General features: G+C 59.3%; 1 protein-coding gene across 3 annotated transcripts; it reads right to left on the minus strand.

Annotated features, from left to right (window-relative positions):
• Positions 1-3,510: 3,510 nt before the first annotated feature.
• PERM1 (PPARGC1 and ESRR induced regulator, muscle 1) lies at positions 3,511-19,116 on the minus strand. Of its 3 annotated transcripts, none has more exons than XM_080563794.1 (4): positions 17,835-19,116; positions 7,685-9,580; positions 6,772-6,888; positions 3,511-4,832 (listed from the first exon to the last, which is right to left on the minus strand). In XM_080563794.1, the coding sequence occupies exons 2-4, from the start codon at positions 9,576-9,578 to the stop codon at positions 4,753-4,755; spliced, it is 2,091 nt and encodes a 696-aa protein (XP_080419920.1). In that variant the 5' UTR covers positions 9,579-9,580; positions 17,835-19,116; the 3' UTR covers positions 3,511-4,752. The 3 variants fall into 3 exon arrangements, with proteins under 3 accessions (XP_080419920.1, XP_080419919.1, XP_080419918.1); XM_080563793.1 differs by lacking the exon at positions 17,835-19,116 and adding an exon at positions 10,065-16,250; XM_080563792.1 differs by lacking the exon at positions 17,835-19,116 and having other exon boundaries at positions 7,685-16,250.
• Between the last annotated feature and the right edge of the window lie 954 nt (positions 19,117-20,070).

Genomic DNA, 20,070 nt, shown 5'->3' on the forward strand with positions numbered 1-20,070 from the left:
GTCCTGGGGGTCTCGGAAAGGAGCTCTCCAAGCTGCCTCCTGCACCCCTATCGATCAGCAATGGGTGGACACAGACGCAAGGGGCCCCCGACAGCAGGATCCTGACCCAAAGCGCCTGCCAGAGCTCGCAGAGCTCCCCCCAGCTACGTCGGGGCTAAATTTGTCCCTTCCAAGCGCTGCCCTTTGGACGTGCAGGCTGCTAATTTCTCACGCCTCCAGCGCCGCCCCCGTGCGCGGCCGCCGGGGTGTGCGCGGCTCCTATTTCGGGTCCTGGACTGTGTTCATGCCTCGGCACCTGAGGTATGGCCTGGCCCTGTCCCCGCCGTGCTGCCGGGCAGCGTTTTGGGGTGACAGGCGAGCCTGCCCTTAGCACACGGGCGCCGTCGGGGTTCGCACCGATGGAGAGCTGGGCTGGGGGTGTGGGCACGACCCAAGCGTCCCACCTTTGCCCAGCTGCTCAGGAAGACCTGCTCTCTGCTCTTTCTTCCCTGCTACCCCATAGCAACTAAGGATTATGATGGCAAACTGCCACTGAAATGCTTGTACAGCCCCTGCCTACAAGCAGCTAAAGGAGTTTGGCTTATTCCCCTTCCCAGCTGGGGTTGGGTCCCCTGTAAGCAGCCCTTCTCCCTGGTCTCCCTCTATTTATCCCTGCTCGGAAGGTTGTACGGTTTTCCCAGGCTGGCACCATTAATACACAACAATTTATGTGCATATACAAGCCCTGAAGTGTTTCCAAACCAGCCCCCACGAGCATCAGACCGGTCAGGCCTCCCACCTGAGCTCCACAGCCCGCCTTCCCTGTCGAGTCATTGGGTTTGGTGGCCTTGGGTTTTCCTGAAGGTTTCCCATCGGGATGCTGACCCAGTGAACGCGCGAAATACCTCCCTTTTCCTGGAAAATGCCTTCATCCACCCCAGCAGCAGCAGCACAGCCTGAGTGAGGCTGGGGGGCGCATCCCGCGGCTCCGCGCGGTCACAGGACACCCGCCTCTATTCGCAGAGCAGGTGCACGGCACAAGGTGACATTCACTGCCAACAGTTCCCCCTGTGACAGATAATCTCGACTCCTTCGTTGGTGCTAAAAGCCGTGAATTGGGTGTTGTGCCCCCTCGAGGTGTGGGAACCCCCGGGAAGAGCGCGCTGCCCCCGAGCAGGGACCTGGCGATGCGCAGGACGCAGCGGCTCGGCGATGCGCAGCTCCCTCGGGGATCCTCGCTGGGAGCCCACCCCGGTGCCTCGTCCTGGCCTTGCTGCCCCTGCGAGCAAGGAGGGGGCAAAAGGCAACGCCAGCCCCGCTGCAGCCATCCAGGGCTGGCACCAGCAGCCCTCAGACATCCCTCTGATGTCCCGCGAGAAGACGGCGATGACGCAGAAATGACCCAGCAGAAATGCCCGCAGGAAGCTTTGCTCTGATTTCATTACTGAGAAGGTGAAGCAAAAAAAAAAAAAAAAAATAAAATAAATAAATAACAGGAGCTGCTCTGGCGAAGCGGATTGCTGCAGGAGAGGGGGAGAGGCACAGAGCCGTGCCCGCCCCGGCTCCGGCGCGCATGGCAGGGCAGCGCGTGGTATGCCCCGGCGGCCCAGGAGCGTGCACCTGCCTGACTTTTTCATCTGCTTGGCACGACGAGGTGTCAGATGTGGGAGCTACGTGCGAGGCGAGGAAGCGGGGCGGGATGGCACGGCTCCCGCTGCCGGCCCTGACGTTTTCTTCAGCGAAGTGCAAACAGCCTCGCCGCCGCCGCGAGGATGCTCCGAAAAGGTCGTTTCTATTGTGGTGGCCGGGGCTGTTGCAAAAGACGGTGAGCTTCTGGCTGCTCCCTCCGGGGACAGATACAAGCAGGCTGACCTGGCCGTGGAGAGAGGCGAGAGCTTAAAAGGTCAGAGAACAAACCAAGCGTTAAAACTGCAGGCAAGCCCGTGCTGGTTTCCTTGAAGGACACCGGAGACGCCGCTGCTTGAACGAGCACAGCAGACGCTCCCGGAGCTGCTACCAACAAGCTTCTTGCAGTATTTCCCGTTGCATCTGCAGTGGACTGAAAACATCCATCTTCTGAAATATTTATTTCATCTGCTTCTGCCAGCGGAGAACAAAAGGAGTGTGAAATGCACCTGTGACCTGGTGGATAATCTGGCGTCTTCGGTGACTTGTGCAGGGGGAGGTGCCAAAGCACATTTGTTTCTCCAAGCCCAAGCTCTGAAGGACCAGATCCCGACGGTCCCAGGCAGGCAAAATGCTCTCACCGCAAAGCAGATGGGCGCCTCACGCTGCCCGTGGTGTAACGTGGTCCTGAGCTCTTCTGGGAAGAAAGCTGGCGCAGGTTTCACACTCTGGGATGGAGACATTGAGGCAGAGAGATGGACTCCTGGAATCAGAGTGGTTAGGGTTGGCAGGAGTTGGGGTGGGAGTTCAGGAAGACACAAACCAAGGGTGTTAGAAAGGATCAGGTGCGTGCCCCCATCCCAGAGCTCCTGGAGGAGCTGATGTCCTCAAAGGTGTCCTCAACACCGTGGCTTCTGGCCAGGAAGGCTCCCAGATCCACCGAGATCTCCAGGCCAACTTTGCACCACTGAGACAAACCAGGGCAGCTTTCCCAGCCATTTTGCCCGGGATTAAATTTGGTGATTTCTGGCACGAGCCTTTATTAGCTGCCAGCACTGCACCTGGGAGCGCTGCACAAGCTGGGAGGGAAACTAACTGTTCCTGCACCTGCAAAGCGAAGGGAAAAGGTTATTTCTTCCAGGCTTGTGTGGCAAGGCTAGAAAACACAAAAATCTGAAAAATTCAAAGCGAGGAAGAAGCCAGCAATGCTTGTTTGTGGTTCAGCTTCCGCTGGGATCTTCAGTCTGCAGGAGGAGCTGTGCAGGATGAGAGGAGGGCTGGCGGTCCCAGGGCCCCCTTCCTTTCAGCAAGCCTGTCTGCTGCCCTCCTCTGCCCTTTTTCTGCTTTGCTCAGCTCCGTGTCACTTGGTCTCCCAGGAAAGCCCTGCAGAATGAAATCGCCCGCTTCCTCCAGCTGTTCCCCCATTACCCACCCGCCACGCCGAGGCTGCCGCATTTCCACCTGCCGCTGAGCTCGTGGGGAGCGCTTAATGGATTATGGCTGGATAAACAGTAAAACTGAGCATATGTGAGCCTTTCCACCTCCCCTCTGCCTGCCGTGCTCCTGCGAGCGAGGTCTGCTCGGCAGGACTTCCAGGGCTGCAGTGCCAGGCTGTGCAGGGAAGGACGGAGCAGACCTGGGGGCTGCTTCCCTGCGCCACCCCCGTGCTCACCGCTGGGCTCGTGGGCACGGTGCGTGCTCAGGGACAGGCCCTGGGGATGCAGCCAAAGGGGAGGAGAAGCAGCCCAACACCCTGGGTGCTCCGTCCTCCAGGGCTCCCCATCCTCTTCTATGCTTTTATACCGGCAGACCCAGTATAAATTGATTTCTCATCCTTTAAAACCCAACACTCGTTCAACAGCTCCACGCGTGGACGATGCAGACAGAGGAAGGCACGCAGAGGTGTTAAATGGGATAGATCTTTATTAGAAGCTTTCAGCATATTAAATATGTTCTCTTCCTCCACAAAACTCTTCCTACTGAACATACAGCTACTATAGTCCATACAGAGCCTGCACATCCCTCTTACCACCTACTGCTACGTGTCTCACTGTGCAACCACAGTGTGCTCTCTTATCTGCAATAATACACGGTCTTAAGTGCAACCCCACACACATTAAAATTACATGGCACTCTGCATTTCAAGGAAAGAGCCGAACCTCTCCTTCTGTTCCAGAAGACAAACCCTTACTGCTCCTACAAAGCTCATAGGCAGACCCACACAGGCATTTGGGGCACATTTCCCCCCCGGTACCTTTGTGGATCTGGTCCCTAAGTGCTTAACAAATCTCACGTTTGTGCTGTCGCCAGACTTGGGAGTGCAGAAAACCCTCATGAATAATGCCCTTGGGTCCCAGGACGACACTCGAGACAGGGAAGAAACCGAACCACCTCCTTGGTGTTTTCCACCCCCTTTCCGTGCCGCGTCTCACCCCCTGCCCCACAAAGCCCCACGCTCACCCTCCATCCCCTCCTATTTCATGTTCCTAGGACGGGAGGCAGCAGAGGCCCCAAGTGGAACACCTAGACCCTTGGCTGGCCAAGTGCCTGCGCCCCGTGTCCTCTCCAACAAGCTCCTGTCCTTGCCAGGGCTCTTCCCTGAGCTCAGCCCCTCTCCCTGCTTTCCTCCGTCCCCTTGCTGTGGCATCTTCTTAGCAAAGCGCCATGCTGGGCAGAGACAGCTCTTCCCCAGCTCTCTCTTCTCTTCCCCCCAACCCTTTAGTAGGACACGAAGCCCTTTTCCTGGCTTCTTTGGCTCCCTCCTCCCTCTGCTGCTCCCTCCAGCGCCTTCCTTTGCCCCCAGCTGAGCTCAGCAGGGAGGATGGGCGAGCAGCGCCCTGGGTCAGACACCGTGACTACTCCTAGCAGATGGCACGAGGATGCAAGAAGTGTGCAAAGAAAGAACCGAGCCAGCCCACGCCGGGCTCCTCTTGTGTCCAGTACAGGTACAAACCGCCTACCGTATTGCCAACGACCGCCACGGGAAGGATCCTGCTTCCTGTGACACCCTGTCCCTTTTGGGGATGGGTCCAGAGAAGTCTCGGTGCTGGGATCCAGGCTTCCCACGCTGCCCAAGGACGAGGTGCCCGGCCCCTGCCTCCTCCGTCCTCGCCCGTCCCGGGGGAGCACCTCCTGCGTGCGCCGGGGCTAGGTCCGCGGGCGTCCTTCTCTGGCCTGCCGTCGGAAGTAGCGGATGGCGGACAGCGTGCCAAAGCTCGCCAGGAACACTGCAAAAAAAAACCCATCGTGGTCCCACGGTGAGCCTTCTTCCCAACCCAAAATATCCTTCTCTCAACGTGAGGGTCACAAGCCACTGACCATGCACCAAGACCCTCCTGCCCTCACTCCTTGTCCCCACCACGCTGAGTTGTTCCCAGCACATTCAGCCCCACACTGCCCACAGCTCGGCAGACCACATTTATTCCTGCAGTTTGGGCACACCGTTTTCCCCCAAAAATAGCTGGTTTGGAGGGAAAGAGCACACAGACTTCACGGGCTGGCTGAGACGTGTGGGGAGTGAGCGCTAGGGAATCACACGAGGCATGGATCCAGTGCTGGTGGTTGCGTCTGGAGTGGCTTGTGGCCATTTATGGATGGGATTATCAATAAAAAAGCACTTTTGGAAGAAAATCCCATCTCCTGGGGCCTGCTCTGCCGAGGTGTTCAAGGTGGCAGCCTTACCTTGGTGTCTGCACGGTGCTGGTCCTGCTGTGGGAGTTGTTGCTCACGCAGGACTCCCATCCCTCCCGAGCAGCTTTGCGTGCCCCGAGAGAGGCCAGCTGCCGGGTCGCTGGAGGGAAGGACCCTTTGGGAAGGGAGGACATTTTGGGAAGGGAAGGACCTTTTGGGAAGGGAAGGACCTTTTGGGAAGGGAGGACCTTCTGGGAAGTGAAGGACGTTTTGGGAAGGAAGGACCTTTTGGAAAGGAAGGAGATTTGGGGAAAGACCAGTGGAAATGGTGATGAAACATCTACGCTTGCCTGGCTGGGCGGTGGTCTACAGGCTATCGTGGAGATGTCTGATCTCGGATGAGAAGGTCACAGTAGGGAACCTGACCAGAGCTTCAGGACATTCCCTTCCTTTTCTACTGTTCAGACCAGGAAGATGCCAAGAAATCTTTTTTTCTTGTGGGCTGTCTGCTGATATTCTGATCCCAGCCCAAAGCAGAAAACACCCCAAACTCTGAATCAGAAAATGCAGAGCTACAAACAAGACCTCGGGGAGAATGCACACAGAACGAGGCCCTTCTCTGAGCCTCTGGTGCGGGTTTTCAGCTTGGTTCATAGGAGAGGTCAGCCTGCCCAGCTCTCTGCCCAGGCAAAGCCCCTTGCACGCTGCCTTACGCAACCCCATGGCACGAGGCCGCGTCCTGCTTCCCGCACCCCCTCCGCCGCCTCTGCCTCGTACTAAGAAGGCAACGAAGAGCAGGCCAAGAGCTCCTTGTGATTGCTGCGCGGAGCAACCTTAGCTAACGGGCTATTCTCAGCCCCGGGGTGTCAGCTTCCTGCGTGACCTTCGTGGGGAACATTCCTCCCCGGAGAGCCCATGGGCGGCGCTGGCCCCGTGCCCTGCTCCTCGGTGCCACGTCCCGTGTGCTCCCCCTTCTTGCCTTGCCACCAGCTTGGCTGTGGCTGGAGAGGGGGACCGAGGGTTGTGCTTTGTGCAGGCTGTGTTTTGGGGCACGCGTGGGGATGATGGAGGAGCTGGCAGGGTCAATGCGCCACCGGGGTGGTATTTAGGAAAAAGATTATCCCTTTGTGGCACATTATAAAAATGCATGTACTTGTTCCATCTGAGCTGAGGGAGGGTAAATGTGCACACTTGAAGTCGTGGTGATGCTCCTTGAAAGCAGGGACCTTAAAAAAGCCTCTCCTAACCCCAAAACCCCATACTGGTCCCTAACTGAGGCTGGATGGAGCAGGGATAAAGCCAGGCTCAGCTGAAGGCAGTAGACACCGTGCAAAGAGAAAGACCCTAAGCAAGCAGGACTCAGGACTGACACTCCTACGGGACATGTTAAAAAGCAGCAGGACTCTACAAAAACAGGAAAGTGTCTGCATTTCCCTGCCGGCACCATGGGGTCCGTTAGCATCCCTGCCTCCCTCCCCGCCGGGTCCTCCCCCAGCCCCTGCCCGCCCCTCTCCCCCAGCCCCGCGCCGCACGCACTGGTTTTCCAGGCATCCGGAGCCTGCAGGTCGGAGGTTTTCACCGCCCAGGAGGCGAAGGCGCAGAAGACGAGACACATGTCCTTGTGGGTCAGCGGCAGCGGGGCCTCGGGTATCCCTGTGGGGACGAGAGCAAGCTTCAGGACGCCTCGTAGAAGTAGGTTATTTTTGCTCCCGCGTTTATTTGATCAGGCGTTTAATTAAAGCCGGATTATTAATTAGCTACCACCGTGGCAAAGGTTTTTTTTGTGTTTTTTTTTTTTTTTCTCTGTGCAAACAGACTGGGAGCTCTGTTTTGAGGCGCCCCTTGGGATGAGTCACTCGGTGTTTGGTTTTAATATTAACGGGAGGCACTGCGGCTCTAAGCCCCGCGTAAGCTCTAAGACAAATACGCCGGCTGTCCTGGCGGTCAGACCCGCTCTGCCTTTTCCCCCCATCCCTCTGACCTGCCCCCGCGCTCAGGAAACCTTTGGGGTCTCTGGATGGGGCTTTGCAAATCTCAACCTGTGTTTTTAAGCCCCCCCTCACCTTCAGCTGGATGTGTTCCCCCCCGATGCACACTTTTTTCCCCCACCAATTCAAGATCAATCAGCAACCCAACCTCATCAGCCTGCGGCTCGGCAGCCACTGCCTTATCTCAGGGGCCTGAGGGCTTTGATTTTGCTCTTTACCCTCCCATCCCCTCGCCAGAAACACAAGTACATGGTTCGGTGGGATGGCACGACTGCAGGGACAGCCACACCGGGTAGGACAGGGACTTGTGGCCAGCCCGTCACCCCACTGAAAGCACGCTCAGAGCAAAGCCGGCCATGCCCAGACCTCCCCCGGGTCCCCGTCCTTCCCGCGGGGCCAGCAGCACCATGAGCATCGCGAGCAGAGCCAGGGGTGCTGGGCACGGGGTCGCGGTGCTTTACCTCTCAGGGCAAGGGCCATGTCCAAAGCTTGGGGCTGCGCCTGGCCTCTTCCCAGCGGCACGAGGGCGAGCGGCTCTCCGGATCCTCTCCGCGCCAGAGCCGGCGGCACTGGCACCTGGCCTCTGCCAAGGTGCATCGGCCTCTGCAGGAAGGACCTCAAAGCCCCCACGGCTTTCTTCACCTCGGAGGCTGGCGTGGTGAAGAAAAGCCCCCGCCAGCCCCCCCTGTTCCAAGGCCCGTCGGGAAAGAAGTGTTCGTACAGCTCCGGGACCGTGGCAGCCTGGGGCTCTTTGACCAGCGCCAGGTCGGGTTCCTCTTTCTGCTGATCGCGGTCCAAGCTGCTCAACTTCTTTCGCTTCCTCTCTTTGCCCTTGACTTTTTTCCTGTTTCCTTCAGGTTCATTGAAAAAGTATTCATACAGTTCAGGCAAGGATATTTCCCTTTCCAAGGGTGTTTTCTCGCCCTCCACCGAGTTCACCATTGCTTCTTCTTCCCCTTGGGAGTCACAGAACAAATAGTCGTACATCTCGGGCCAAGTCACATCCAGCGAGTTTGCCCTTGCGCAGCCCCCGGCTGCAGAGCCTGGGGGGCTCACCTCCACGGGGGGCTCAGCTGCAGGCTCCCCAGGGCCCCCCCTGGCAGCATCCCCTGCAGGGACAGCCACGCTTTGGGGACGGAGAGCCTTCCCCTCCCGGCACGCCTCTCCCGGAGGGTCTGGGGCTGTGGTGGTAAGAATCACCGGCACATCGTCGCGCATGCCCGATCCCCCTGCCTGTCCTGCTCTGGGGAGCTTGGGGGCCCTCGTCTTCCCGGGGGATTGTGCCCCTGGCTCCTTCACCTTCTGCTTCGGGGGGATGCTCGTGGGCACATCTCCCTCATCTGTTCCAGGGCTGGCTGCCGGCCGTTTGCTCTCCGCTGCCTCCTCGCTCCCCAGCCGCACGGGAGCCGGCTTGGCCGCCTTCTCCTTCCCTTTGCTCTTCCTCGAGGTCAGCGGGGAGGATGATGGTGCCCTGGTGGGCGCCCCGCTGCCCTGTGCCGGGGTCCCCGCTGGCTCCCTGTCCACCGGGGTCACCTCGGCAGCACCGGCTCCGCGCTGCTTACGGCTCTTCCTCATCTGCGCTGGCACCTTGGGTCTCACCACCTCTGGGGAGCTGGGCTCCGGCCCCGCTTTCTGCCCAGGGTCTGGGGGCCGAGCCGGGCAGCTGGGAGCAGCCTCCGGGGCAGGGCTGGGGGGAAGGTTGGGAGGGGGTCCCTGCACCCCAGGCTCCACGCAGGCAGCTGCGCTAAGACTTTTCCTCGCCGAAACATCCGGGGCACCCATTTGTGCCGCCACCGGGCTTCCATGGGGCTGCTCCCCCCCGGCATCCCCTCCGTGCGCAGGGGCACGGGGTGCAGCGGGGTGGCCAGCAGGCTCCATGGCCCCACTGCTGCTGCTGCTGCTGGTCGTGGCTCCTTCCCCCGATGCCGTCTGCGGCGCTGCCACCTCGCATGCCGCGTCCTGCCCTGGGATGCTCTCGGCCGCGGGGGGACGGGGCGGCTGCGTCCCCTGCGCGCTGGGCATGGGAGCAGGCAGCGGGCAGCCGGGCTGGTCGCTCCCACGCAGAAAGCTGCTGGCCGAGCACGGGTCCGCTTCGTCCTCGTCCGCCCCGGGCACCCCACGTGGGGAGCAGCTCGCCCTGCCAGCCCCTGGCCCGCTGCCCGGCCTCGCTGCCAGCTCCCCGTCCGCGCTGGCGCTGCGCGGAGCGGGCACGCCGTCCCCTTGCTCAATGTCACTGAGACACTGCTCCTCCGCCGTGGCCAGGGAGGCCGGCGCTAGGTCGCATTCCTCGGCCGCCTGCAAGAATTCAGCCCAGTCCCTGTCGTTCAGCTGGATGCTGTACTCGAAGTTATCCATGCCTGCAGCGGCAAAGCAAGGGGAGGGGGCCGGAGAGAGCGGGGCGTGAGGAGGGGGCACCAGCATCCGTGGTGGTGCATGCCCCCTGCCCCTTGCCCCTGCCATCCATGGTTTTTTGGGTGAAATCGGTTGAAGGCGAGGGTGGCTCACGGCAGACCCAGTGGGACAGGTACTGCTGGGCTGGGTATTGCCATGACCACCCCACCCAGAGCTGTTTTGGGGATTGCCTCTGCTCAGCGCCACAGCAGCGTTGCATCTCGCACACCCTTTTTCCTGTAACCCAGGTGAAAAGTGGAGGATTTGTTCTCCTTCCTGCTGACCCGGTGACATGCACGAAGGTGGCAGGCAGCGCAGCCCACGCAAGATTTCAGCAAGCCCTTCCTTACCCCTGGGTTTTGGGGAGGGAGCTGCAGCAGAGCCCAAAGCCAGCAGGGGGGGACCCAGCAGCAGGAGGAGAAGCAGAAAGCCCCCAAAGCCGCATCCTACCTGTGCCACAACCTCAGCCGGTGGCGGAGCCATTCAAAGAGCCGTGCTGGAACCTCCTCCCGGCACAACATGATGCTGTACCCTTGACGGGGGCAGAGAGCTGGGCTTCAGCACAGCTCCATTCACCCGCTAAAAATAGCCCCGAGTGTCACCTGAGCCCCGAGTGTGATGGGTTCGGGGAGGGCAGACCCATATTTAGAAGCTGATGGGGCAGAGGCGAGGGTGGCAGCGGGCTCATTTCCACCCTGCACCCCCTGAGGTCCCCAGGACCACTCCTGATACCCGCACTGCATCTTCCTGGGGGTGCTCCGTGGGCTGGGCATCCCAGCAGGGGCACGGGAGCCTCGGTGGGATCCTGGGGGCGAGCACAGCAAAGGGGGAAAAACCACCCGTGGGTCAGCAACCGGAGCCAGAAATAGCTCCCGGAGCCAGAAATAACCCCCAGCTCCTGGTCCCAGGGGGCCAGAAATATCTGCCCTGCCCCAGCTGTCCGTCCCACGGGGAGGAAGCTCCCCTTCGTGGCTGCCGTCACGCACTGCACGGCCCCGCGGCGTGCCGGCGGCGCGCAGCCCTGCGGCGTTCCCAGCTGGAGCGCGCCGGGGGAGCCTCGACCGGGCCACGCTTCCTCTCCTTATCCTGCGGGCTGACGCACGCGGGGAGCTTGTCAAGCCGAGAAAATATGGAAGGGAAGAGCTCTGCTGTCTTCCCGTCCTATCTCGTTTCGGATCTGGCTACACCCTGCTCCCGCTCCCCCTCACACGCGCTCGCAGACGCAGGAGGGAAACCAACTGGCTTCCTTTTCTTGGCTGCAGCCGCTTCCTTCCCTTTGAGCCCAGCAGCCGGGGGTTAGTCAGAGAAACCTTTAAACTCTGCCTCGCAAACCGCAGCAGCGAACATGAAAGCGGCAGACGCAGCGAGACGGAACTGGAAGCCAGCAGCGGGCTGGCGGCCCGCGTTATCGGTGTCACATTGAAACCCAGCACCGGGGCGGCCGCACACCAAACCCAACAGGAACTGCACACACCCCGCCACATGTTCCGCCCCGGCCTGGGAGACACAAACAAGCCTCCGCGCGAGAGGCATCCAAGTATTTATTTAGCTGGCCGGGCGAAGCCCACACACCGTCCTTAGGGGAATTGCACATCTGCTAGCACTTCCCCGCCTTCCTCTGGGGCGACCCTAAAGGCGCAGCGGGGACCTCAAGGGCAAGGCAGGGGCCGTGCACGAAGGACGTCCAGCGGGACCGTCTCCAATTTCCTCCCGGCGCCGCGTGCCCGGCCCCGTGCCGCTCGGGGACGCCTGGCTCCGGGTCTCCATGGGACGCGGGGATGCTGCAGGGGATGCTTGCACCTCCGGAGCAAGGCGCGCGGCGGATGCCACCTGCCGAGCCGCGGGCACGGCTGCCCCGGCGCTCCCAGCCTGCTTGGGCACTGAGGACGTTATATAAATAACTAATGTCAACTTGTAATTAGAGACGGGACTGAAATAAAGCAGCAGATGAGGCCCCTCTCTGCCTGGCGGCACAGGACGTAGCATAGGAGAAGGAGCCAGGATCAAGGGCACGGAAAAGTGGGAGCATATAAAGCCCCCCTTTATGGCCCCCACGTTCGTTATTCCCAGCACAAAGGGAAAACTGGCAGGGGGAAAGGAGATATCGGAGCTGTACAGAATAATAGTCAAAGATAAGCAATTTCCTATCCAGCAAACTCCACTTGGGAAAATTCTACCTTCACAGGGCTCTTAAAATCAGCACTAACAAGTCACGAGTATCAGGTTTTTGGCAGAACGCGTTTCAGAGACAATGCAGCTGAGAAATGTGGGTTTGATTACAAACAAGCCCTCCCTGCCCTGATCGAGACCCATCACATGGTGTCTGCACGGGGAGGAAGAGAGCGATGAGTTTGCAGGAAGAGGGCTGGGGAATAAAAAAAAGCACAGTGGAAAGAGAAATACATTTACAGCTTCAGGGGCAAGGCTGCGTCGTCCCGTGCTGCCTCCCACTGCCTGGGGCAGACTCGTGCCCACTTGGTCATGCCTTCTGCTTTAGCTGGATCAGCATCCTTCAGCCTCGGCCACTGCTCGTGGCTTTCTCTGCCCATCTCCAGCTGATCCCTGCGCCCTGGTCTTCTGCCCTGGCAGCGGCAGCCTTTCCATCTTGTGATGCCCACCCCTCGATGCGTTTCTCCCCTTCCAGGAGCTCCCTGTGGGCCGTGCAGATGGTGGCGGGGAGCGGGGAGCGCCGTGAGCCCTCCCTTGGGATGGGGAGCGGGCAAACCCTGAATTCAGCCCCCCCCAGAAAGCCCGGAGCTTGCAGCCACTCGCGCCGAGGAAGGGGTTAAGCCTGCACTGAAACTTGGAGCGCAGCGGAGCTGCAACCACCAGGCTGGTTTTGCTGGTTTGGGGACAGGTGAACGCTAGGAATGATCACCCCCGAACCATAGGAGGTCTGCATTGTTTTTGCCTAAGCCCTTTAACGGTGTTATTTTTATTTTATTTATTTTTATTATTTTATTATTATTATTTTTTGCCTGAAACTCTGTCCCCAGGCTCTCTTAAAATTCAAGCCCATGCTTCCCGGGAAGCCAGCAGTGGGCTCACTCAAAGGTCAGCCTCCGCTGCCTTGAAACTCAGCCCGCGCTTGCCTGAAACCCTGCCAAGCTCTTCCGAAAGGCTTGTATCCTGGCCTGAGTTTCGGGTTGCTAATCCAAGTCTCGCTGGGTTTCAGGTTTCCTTGCAAGCCTTGGCTCTGCTCGCCACCGGAGCAGCCTCAGGACACAGCTCGCGGCTGGCCGGGGCAGGGGGGGCAGCAGGAGGACGGGTCCCCACGCCAAAACCAGGAGGGGACGAGCACGAAACCGCAGCAGCAGTCGGAGGGCAGCGAGCCCTGGACGGCCACAAAGCTTACTGAGCCCATTGCAGCACTTAAATCCGAATTACGGCGTGGTAAAGCCAGACCCGTGCGTGGGTTGTGGTGCTCGCAGGGTTTTTGGCTCGGGACCAGCAGCCACAAGCCAGGTGGCCACCGGCACGGCACGGCCACCCCGTAACTCACGGGGTGGTGCTGAGCTGAACCACGCTCCCTGTCACACCCAGACAGACACAGCCCCTGTGTCCTGCTGCACGAGAAGCTGCGGGGCTGAAGCTGCAGCCCTCGGGAATCCGAGTCTCATTGCTGAACCCGCCAGGAGCTGCATTTCACCTGGGGAGCATTTTTTTTTTTTTTTTCCCTTCCGTTTCCACTAGATGTCACTTACAGCCAGAAAGTTACGGGTTTCCCTAGGTTTTTAAGCTCCTGATGCACAGGTTTCTGCTAATCCCAAAATGGGGGCTTCGATGCCCAGGGCATTGGGATCGGGATGGCGTTAGGGCAGGCGGGTAAGGAAGGGGAGGTGTGTGGGGGCAGCCAACATCTCCTTTTGGGATCAGGCTCCCTGCGAGACGTCACTGTGTCAGCTGCTTCCAGCGTGCCCCTAAAAGATTAACCAGTTATTTTGTCTGCGCTCAGCAAAAAAAAAAAATAAAAGATATTTTGGGGAATCCCAGCTGGGGGTGAGGTGGTCCTCGGACCTGCGTGGTTTTTCTTCCATCGTGGTGTGAGGGAAAGGGCAACGGTAGCTGGAACTGCAGCCGCAGCTCCCTTTCTGTCCGAGCCGCTGATTAATTACGTTTGGGGTTGAAAGGGCCTCCCCTCCCACCCTCCCCTCCCACCCCAGCCCCAAATGCAAGCTGCTCCGCATCCGCGGGGCTCCCTCGAGGCCCCGCTGCCTCCAGCCCCGCGCTGGCCACCCCCTGGCCAGGAGCTCCGGCGAGGGCAGGGCGGCCGAGTTATCCCAGCTCCCAGCAGGTTCCAGTTACTCCAGCTCCCAGCAGACTCCAGTTACCCCAGTTCCCAGCGGATCGGCAGCACCACTGACCCCAGCCCACCCACTGGCAGCAGCTCCAAAGGGCGAAGGAGAGGTCGGCTGCAGACACCGGTAGCTCCTTGCACGGGGCTGCTCCGCCAGGGCAGAGCAGGGGAGGCTGCCTCGGTGCAGCCTGGCTTGAATTAAATCAGCCTGGTGGCATTAACCCGCTGACGGCTGCAGGATGGGAATCCCCAGAGCCTCCTTTGCTACGGGGAGCTGTGCTCGGGGTGCCTGCAAAGCCGCTGCTGCTCCCTGACACGGCACTGGGGCCGGCTGGTGGGCGGTGGCGGACACGCATTGCTCTGCACAAGCTGATCCCCGAAACCTGAGAGTCTAAATATCAAAACAGGTAAAGCTCTCCGCGAGCTGAAGGCTCCCAGGGACCTGAGCACATCCTCCACCCGTGTTTTAAATACGCTGCCTCCGGTCCCCAGCGAAATAAACCCCCCCCCTCCTCTGACCAGCTCCTCGCAGGGAGTTCATTTGTTTCCCCGTTTCGAATACAAAAGCCCCACGGAGAATCGTGGCCAGGAGGCTGACAACCGGCGGTCCTCATCTCCTCGGCTTGAAGACTGTTAGAGAGGTTTCCGAGACAAAATCGGGATTAGAGCTGGGCCAACAACAGCCCTCGATTATTGACTCAGTGCCTCGGGCGCTGTGCGTGCTCGGAGGGAGGGCAGCAAGAGCAGAGCCTGAGCTGGGACAAAGCACGGGGCGGCGCTGCCATCCCAGTACCTCCCAGTGCCGCCCAGTACCACCCAGTGAGCCTGCCTGCCAGCATCTCTGGGGGAGAGGGCAGGCGAAGAGGAGATGCAAAAGGACGGGGCTGGGATGCGATGTTCCAGCATCACTCGTGCCCTGGCTTTGGTGGAGAAATCAGAAATCAGGGTCCCTCGGTGCGCACACAGTGCTCTCAGCAGGACCCAACAAACCCACCTCTTCTACAAAAAAAAAAAATAAATAAATAAAGAGAGAAGTCTTTTGAGGAAATGGTGTTGTTCCTGTCTTTGGAATAACTCTTCAGCAAAGCCCTTCCACCGCAGTGATTTCTTCCCATCTTCCTGTCTCCCTGCGCCACATCTGGGAATCCTATTTGAAGTGCACATTTTTTCCTCCCTTCCTTAACGAAAGTAAAATATTTCTTCCCCCTTTTCCTCGTGAGGAGGGGGGGGTGGATGTGTGGCTTGCATTTGTATTTGCATACCAGCTATTTGGGTTATTTCTGAGTGATTGCGTTCCTTTGCATGCTGCAAAAAAAAATTCTTGAGCTCCTTTTGAAAAGAACTCGAGGCAGCAAATCCTGGCCCGGGGTGGTAAGGACGGCTCGGTTTTTCAGCTCCAGTCGGGCTTTTTCCTGGCAAGGGCACGGAGAAGGCTGCGGGGTTGCACACCGATAGGGTCTGGGATGTGTTTTAGGTCACCCCAGCCCCGTGGTGTCACCGCGTTTGGGGCTCTCCTCGTGTTTCAGCGCCCTGGCCGTACACCAGGACGCAAGAGCTCAGCACAGCAGCTCCTGCTCTCCTCCTGTGCCAAGCACAGCCCCGTGCCACCCCGCGCTGGAGCCTCCAGGCGCTGCTGCAATAACGCTGCTAATAATAACGACGACAGCCCAGATGCTGACGGAAACCTCCGCGCTACCTGGCGCTGCCGGTGACTGATCTCTGCCCATTGATTTAAGCAGCTGAGGCCAAGCCGGAGAGACGACAGCAGCGGCAAAAAGGGCAGGAGCAGAGCAGGAGCAGACAGCAGAGCTGCAGCTGGAAGGAGATGAAAGGCTGGGGAGGAGCGCGGTCTCTCCCTCCTCCCTTACCGCAGCGCGCGGGGGCTCCTCCGGGCTGCCGAGGCGATTGTGGGATCGCCTTCCCCCTGCGATGAGCAGCACCGAGGGGATGGGGTGGGCGAGGGGCCGCTGACCCCAGGGGCTGGGATGAGCCAGCAGCAGCCGACTGCTCGTGCACCTTCTCATTTCTCTCCCCCCACGGGGTGGGGGGGGGCTCGGCATGGGAGCAGGGCTCCCTTTGCTCCGGCATCTTAACAAGAAGCAGCTGCTGGAGGCAGAGCGAGGAATGGCCCAAGGAAAAGGCCCCGCTGCATTAATTAAAGGTCACGGGGCCATTCCAGAGGCTTCCCAATTACCTCTGGAAGAGTGTCGCTAATGTGAGATAATGATGTCATACGGCCACTAATGAGGCGGGTTAACCAAACCCCACCGCCCCCTCCCCAGAGGATGTGCCGGCACCAGCGGGGCGAACACGGCCACTCATCCCCCCCACCCCGTACCCCTCCACGTCCCCCTTAATAAGGTGCCTCCCGGCGCCCCTTTGCCCATAAAGGAGCCAGGGGAGAAAGGAGGAGAGGCCAAGCCCCTCTTTGAGGTTTTTGTGCCCAGGAGAAGTCCCGGCGAGGCCCTTTCTCCCCTGCGCCCGTGAATTGCTCCTCGGGAGTGATGTCAACAGGATATTGTTCGGCCCTGACCCTGCTCCCTGCCTCGCTCAGACCAAATCCAGCCCCATTAGCGCTCCTTAATTGAGCGTAATTTGAAGCGAAAAATCTGCCTCCCAACGTGCCGGGGGGAGACGGAGCTCCCCGGGGCGGGGGGACGTGGTCCCGTCCTGGGGACAACCCCCAGGTCCCGGGGTAAAACCCTGACTGGTGGAGGGGTCCTGGGTCAGCGTGGGTTTGGGGACAGGCAGAAATCGGTGTTAAAATGTTAATTTCCATCCACCCTCTGCTGTTTGTCTCCAGTCCCAACGCCTGGGCAGGCCCACGGTGTAAACACCTCTTGGTCTTAGGGCTCGGGCACCGGGCAGGAGGGAAGGGGACAAAACGCTGTAACAGGGATTAAAGTAAGCCCCAAAATGATAAAAAATAAAAATAAAAATAAATAAATAAAAATAAAAATAAAAATAAAAATAAAAATAAATATAAATATAAATATAAAATAAAATAAAAGCCACGGGGTCCTGAGTTCCCTGATTTGGAGGAGGGAAGGGGAGAGAGGGAGCGAAGAAGCACCAAAAATAAAGCAATGCTCACATCTGAAGCTGGTCGTTTTCCACCCAGCGCTTCAAAACTGATGGAGCAGGGGAACTGGGGAGACCTCAGGGTCGTGCCCCTGCGGTGCTGTGCCCCGAGCAGGGCTTGGCAGGTCCCAGCCGAGCAGGATGGGTGCGGAGCCAGCCCTGCAGCATCCCTGGGGGCTGCTGCTGCTCGCGGTGCTTTGCCCCTTCCCCTGTGCGGGTGGCCAGGCTGCTGCGGGGGGGGCGATGCCTGGGACTAATCCTGCTCCTGCTGGGTGCCAGCACGCCTGGACACCCGCTGCCTCGCCAGCGCAAGAGGACAGAGCTGGAGCCACCGCGCAGCCCCCGAGAGGCGACCCGGGGTTATCAGCAGCTTCTCCTTGGCCTCTCCCTGTTGTGTCTCCTGCTGGTTATTTGCTCAGGCAGCCGCTGCAGCAGCTCTGATTTGTGCCCTGCCTGAAGCACGTCCCGAGCCTCTTCCTTTAGGCCCTGCCTTTTGCCTTCCCAATCTCTCTTTCAAGGCACTTATTTCCAGTTTCCAGCAGGAAAGGCCAGGAGCTAGCTGTAGGAAAAAAGGGTCGATCTTGCCCTAAGCATGAAGGAGCCGCGGAGCTGCTGGGCACCACCTGGAAGGGGAGAGGAGAGGGAGGAGGAGAGGCTGCGGCCACCCTTAGGGCTGGCTCCGTGGGATGTCGGCTGTTTCACCGTGCCCTGCACGGCAAATCGCAGCCCGACCCACACCGAGGAGCTCGAAACGAGGGCTTGCTGCTGAGAAACCGTGACAACAGCCACCTCCAGCGGGGCTGACATCCATCCCCTGTCCCCGGCTCCAGCCGGATCCTTACCCGCATGCACACACGCACGAAACAAGCCAAGCCTGCTGGGGTGGGAGCTGCCAGCTGCAATTTATCAGGCGATGGGAAGAGACAGCACATGACTGGAAGTGAGGGAGCGTTTGCAGGGGGAGGCAGAGGTGGAGGGAGCAGGGATCTCTGAGTTCTCCCAGGAAGGCAGAGCTGAAAAGTGCTGGGGTTATTAATTATCTGCAGCTTTCATCCCTCCCACATTCTGCAAGGAGGAGGAAAAAAAAAAAAAAAAAGTTGTCAGGGCAAAATGGAAATGGGCGGGCGAGGGAAAAGAGATGAAAAGACTAACGGCAGAGAAAGGAGGAGCAGGGGGTAGGCTGGGACCGAGGCTTGCTGCAGAGAGGGTGCCAGGGCCGAGAAAACACGGCGCTCGCTGATAAGGAGCTTCCTCGCCCATAGGGATCCCATTAATTCCCCCAGCTCGCTGCGGTGGCCAAGGGGTGGGGTATTTTCCGCTCGCCAGCACGATTACATCTGCTCCAGGAATTCTGCTCCCATGGCTCCCCCAGGCTGGGTGGGATTTTTCCATGCGCTCGCAGATCGGGCTAAATCAACACAATTTTTTTTTCTAGCGTGGCCCTAACCTGCGGCAGAGGAAGAGGCTGGGAAGGGCTGGAGCAGTAATCCCTGACCTTTGCTAATCCACAGGCAATAACTCCGAGCAAGAGGCATGCTGCAGGCGACGGCAGACTTTGCTCTCCCCGTGGGCAACGTTTTTAACCTCAGCGGCAGACGGGTTTTGCTGGCAGCTCGTGGGTCAGGGAGCTGCAGGGGAGCCGTGAAGTTGTCAGGAGCCCCGGCTCGCTCCCGGGGTGGATCCTGAGGGCTCTGGTGGGAAGGCCACGGGGCTGGGAGCTTCGGGAAGGCTGAGATGTGCTGCTGGCCTCCCCGGAGACCTTATTCAAAACACAGCACCTCCCTTTGCTTACTTCTTCATTTCTAAAATGAGGATAATGAGCCTGAGACCTTGGAGATGGAGCTATAAAAAAAACAACCGCCGGGTAGCAACCGAGGGTGTTGCAGCCGGCTGGGAAGACGCTCCTGGTTCCAACCAAAATATAGATGTTCTGAGCAAATTCCTTTAACCATCCGTTAGCATCGGGATCCCGACCAGTGACCCGCGGCCCCATTTTTGGTTCAGGTCTTCTGGCCTCACGCATCCCTCCTCGGCCCTAATGCAAATAGAGGCTGCCACCAAGCACCACTTTTATGCAAAAAAAACCAGCCCTTCGCGGCACACAAAATATTTCCCAGCTATAAAAAAAAAAAAGCACATAGATAGCTGTGAAGATGAGCACCACCTGCATGCAAATCCATCCTCAGCCCCCTCTTTTGGCTACCACGGGGCTTTCTGCTGTCCTCGGGGAACATTGCCCAGCTCCATCGGGCTTGTTTTAACCATGCCTTGTGACTGCCACCTTGCAACCGGCACTGCTGCTCTTCACCCCCAGCTCCTGCCCCATCCAGGGCGAAGAAAATATCTCAAGCACAAGGAGCTGCTTCTCTGATGTCACTTTGTGCATGCCAGGAGCCGGCCTCCAGCTTTTAAAGCCTCCTGGCTCCTTTGTCCCGGCCATAAATCAGGGTGTCTTCCTTTGGAGCCTCGGCCCGACTTCTCCTGAAGCAGAAAATAAACAGCCAGGCTGTCGCCGCTGAGTTATGAGGGGAGTTTAGAGGCTGCGAGTGTGAAGAAGTTAATTGCCTGACACTCGAGTTAATCACCCTGAGACCGCAGCAGCAAGGCGCTGAGGTTCGGTGGCAGGGCTCAGCCACCCCAGGGCGGTGGCACTGTCCCCTGTCCCCATGGCACGGTGGGTGCTGATCCCAGGAGGCACCCCTGGGTGCTGCTGACCCCCCCCCCCCCATGCCCGCTCTCGCTGGTGCAACCGCCCGGATTTTGCAATCCTGCTCCTCGCAGCTCAGCTGTGGGAGCTCGGAGGCGTTTGTGCTCACCTGGATGTGCGCGAGGAGGGGTGTGCTGGGGCGAAGCAGCACCCGGTGCCTTGCCCGGTGCTCCTTTGGGTGTTAGCACAACCACGGGAGCACTGCCAATGACCCCGGGGGCTGGCGTGGTGCCCCGAGCACAGGGACCTTCAGCCCAGGCAGCAAAAATCCAGCACTTGACAGCAGCGAGCAGCCCCGGGTGGATTTCCCCACCCCACACAACATTTTCCACGTGCCCCCATCCCCGTGCCCTCCTGGGACAGGCTCTGCA

Source organism: Anser brachyrhynchus (assembly GCF_964034855.1).
Source record: "Anser brachyrhynchus genome assembly, chromosome: 21".
NCBI classification, from domain to species: Eukaryota; Metazoa; Chordata; class Aves; order Anseriformes; family Anatidae; genus Anser; species Anser brachyrhynchus.

Coding starts and splice junctions, on each gene's coding strand:
- PERM1 (XM_080563792.1), bottom strand. CDS start 10,097: ATGGCTCCGCCACCGGCTGAGGTTGTGGCACAGGTAGGATGCGGCTTT. Junction 6,889..7,684: donor CATGGCCCTTGCCCTGAGAG/GTAAAGCACCGC, acceptor TCGTCCCCACAG/GGATACCCGAGGCCCCGCTG. Junction 4,833..6,771: donor TCCGGATGCCTGGAAAACCA/GTGCGTGCGGCG, acceptor TTTTTTTTGCAG/TGTTCCTGGCGAGCTTTGGC.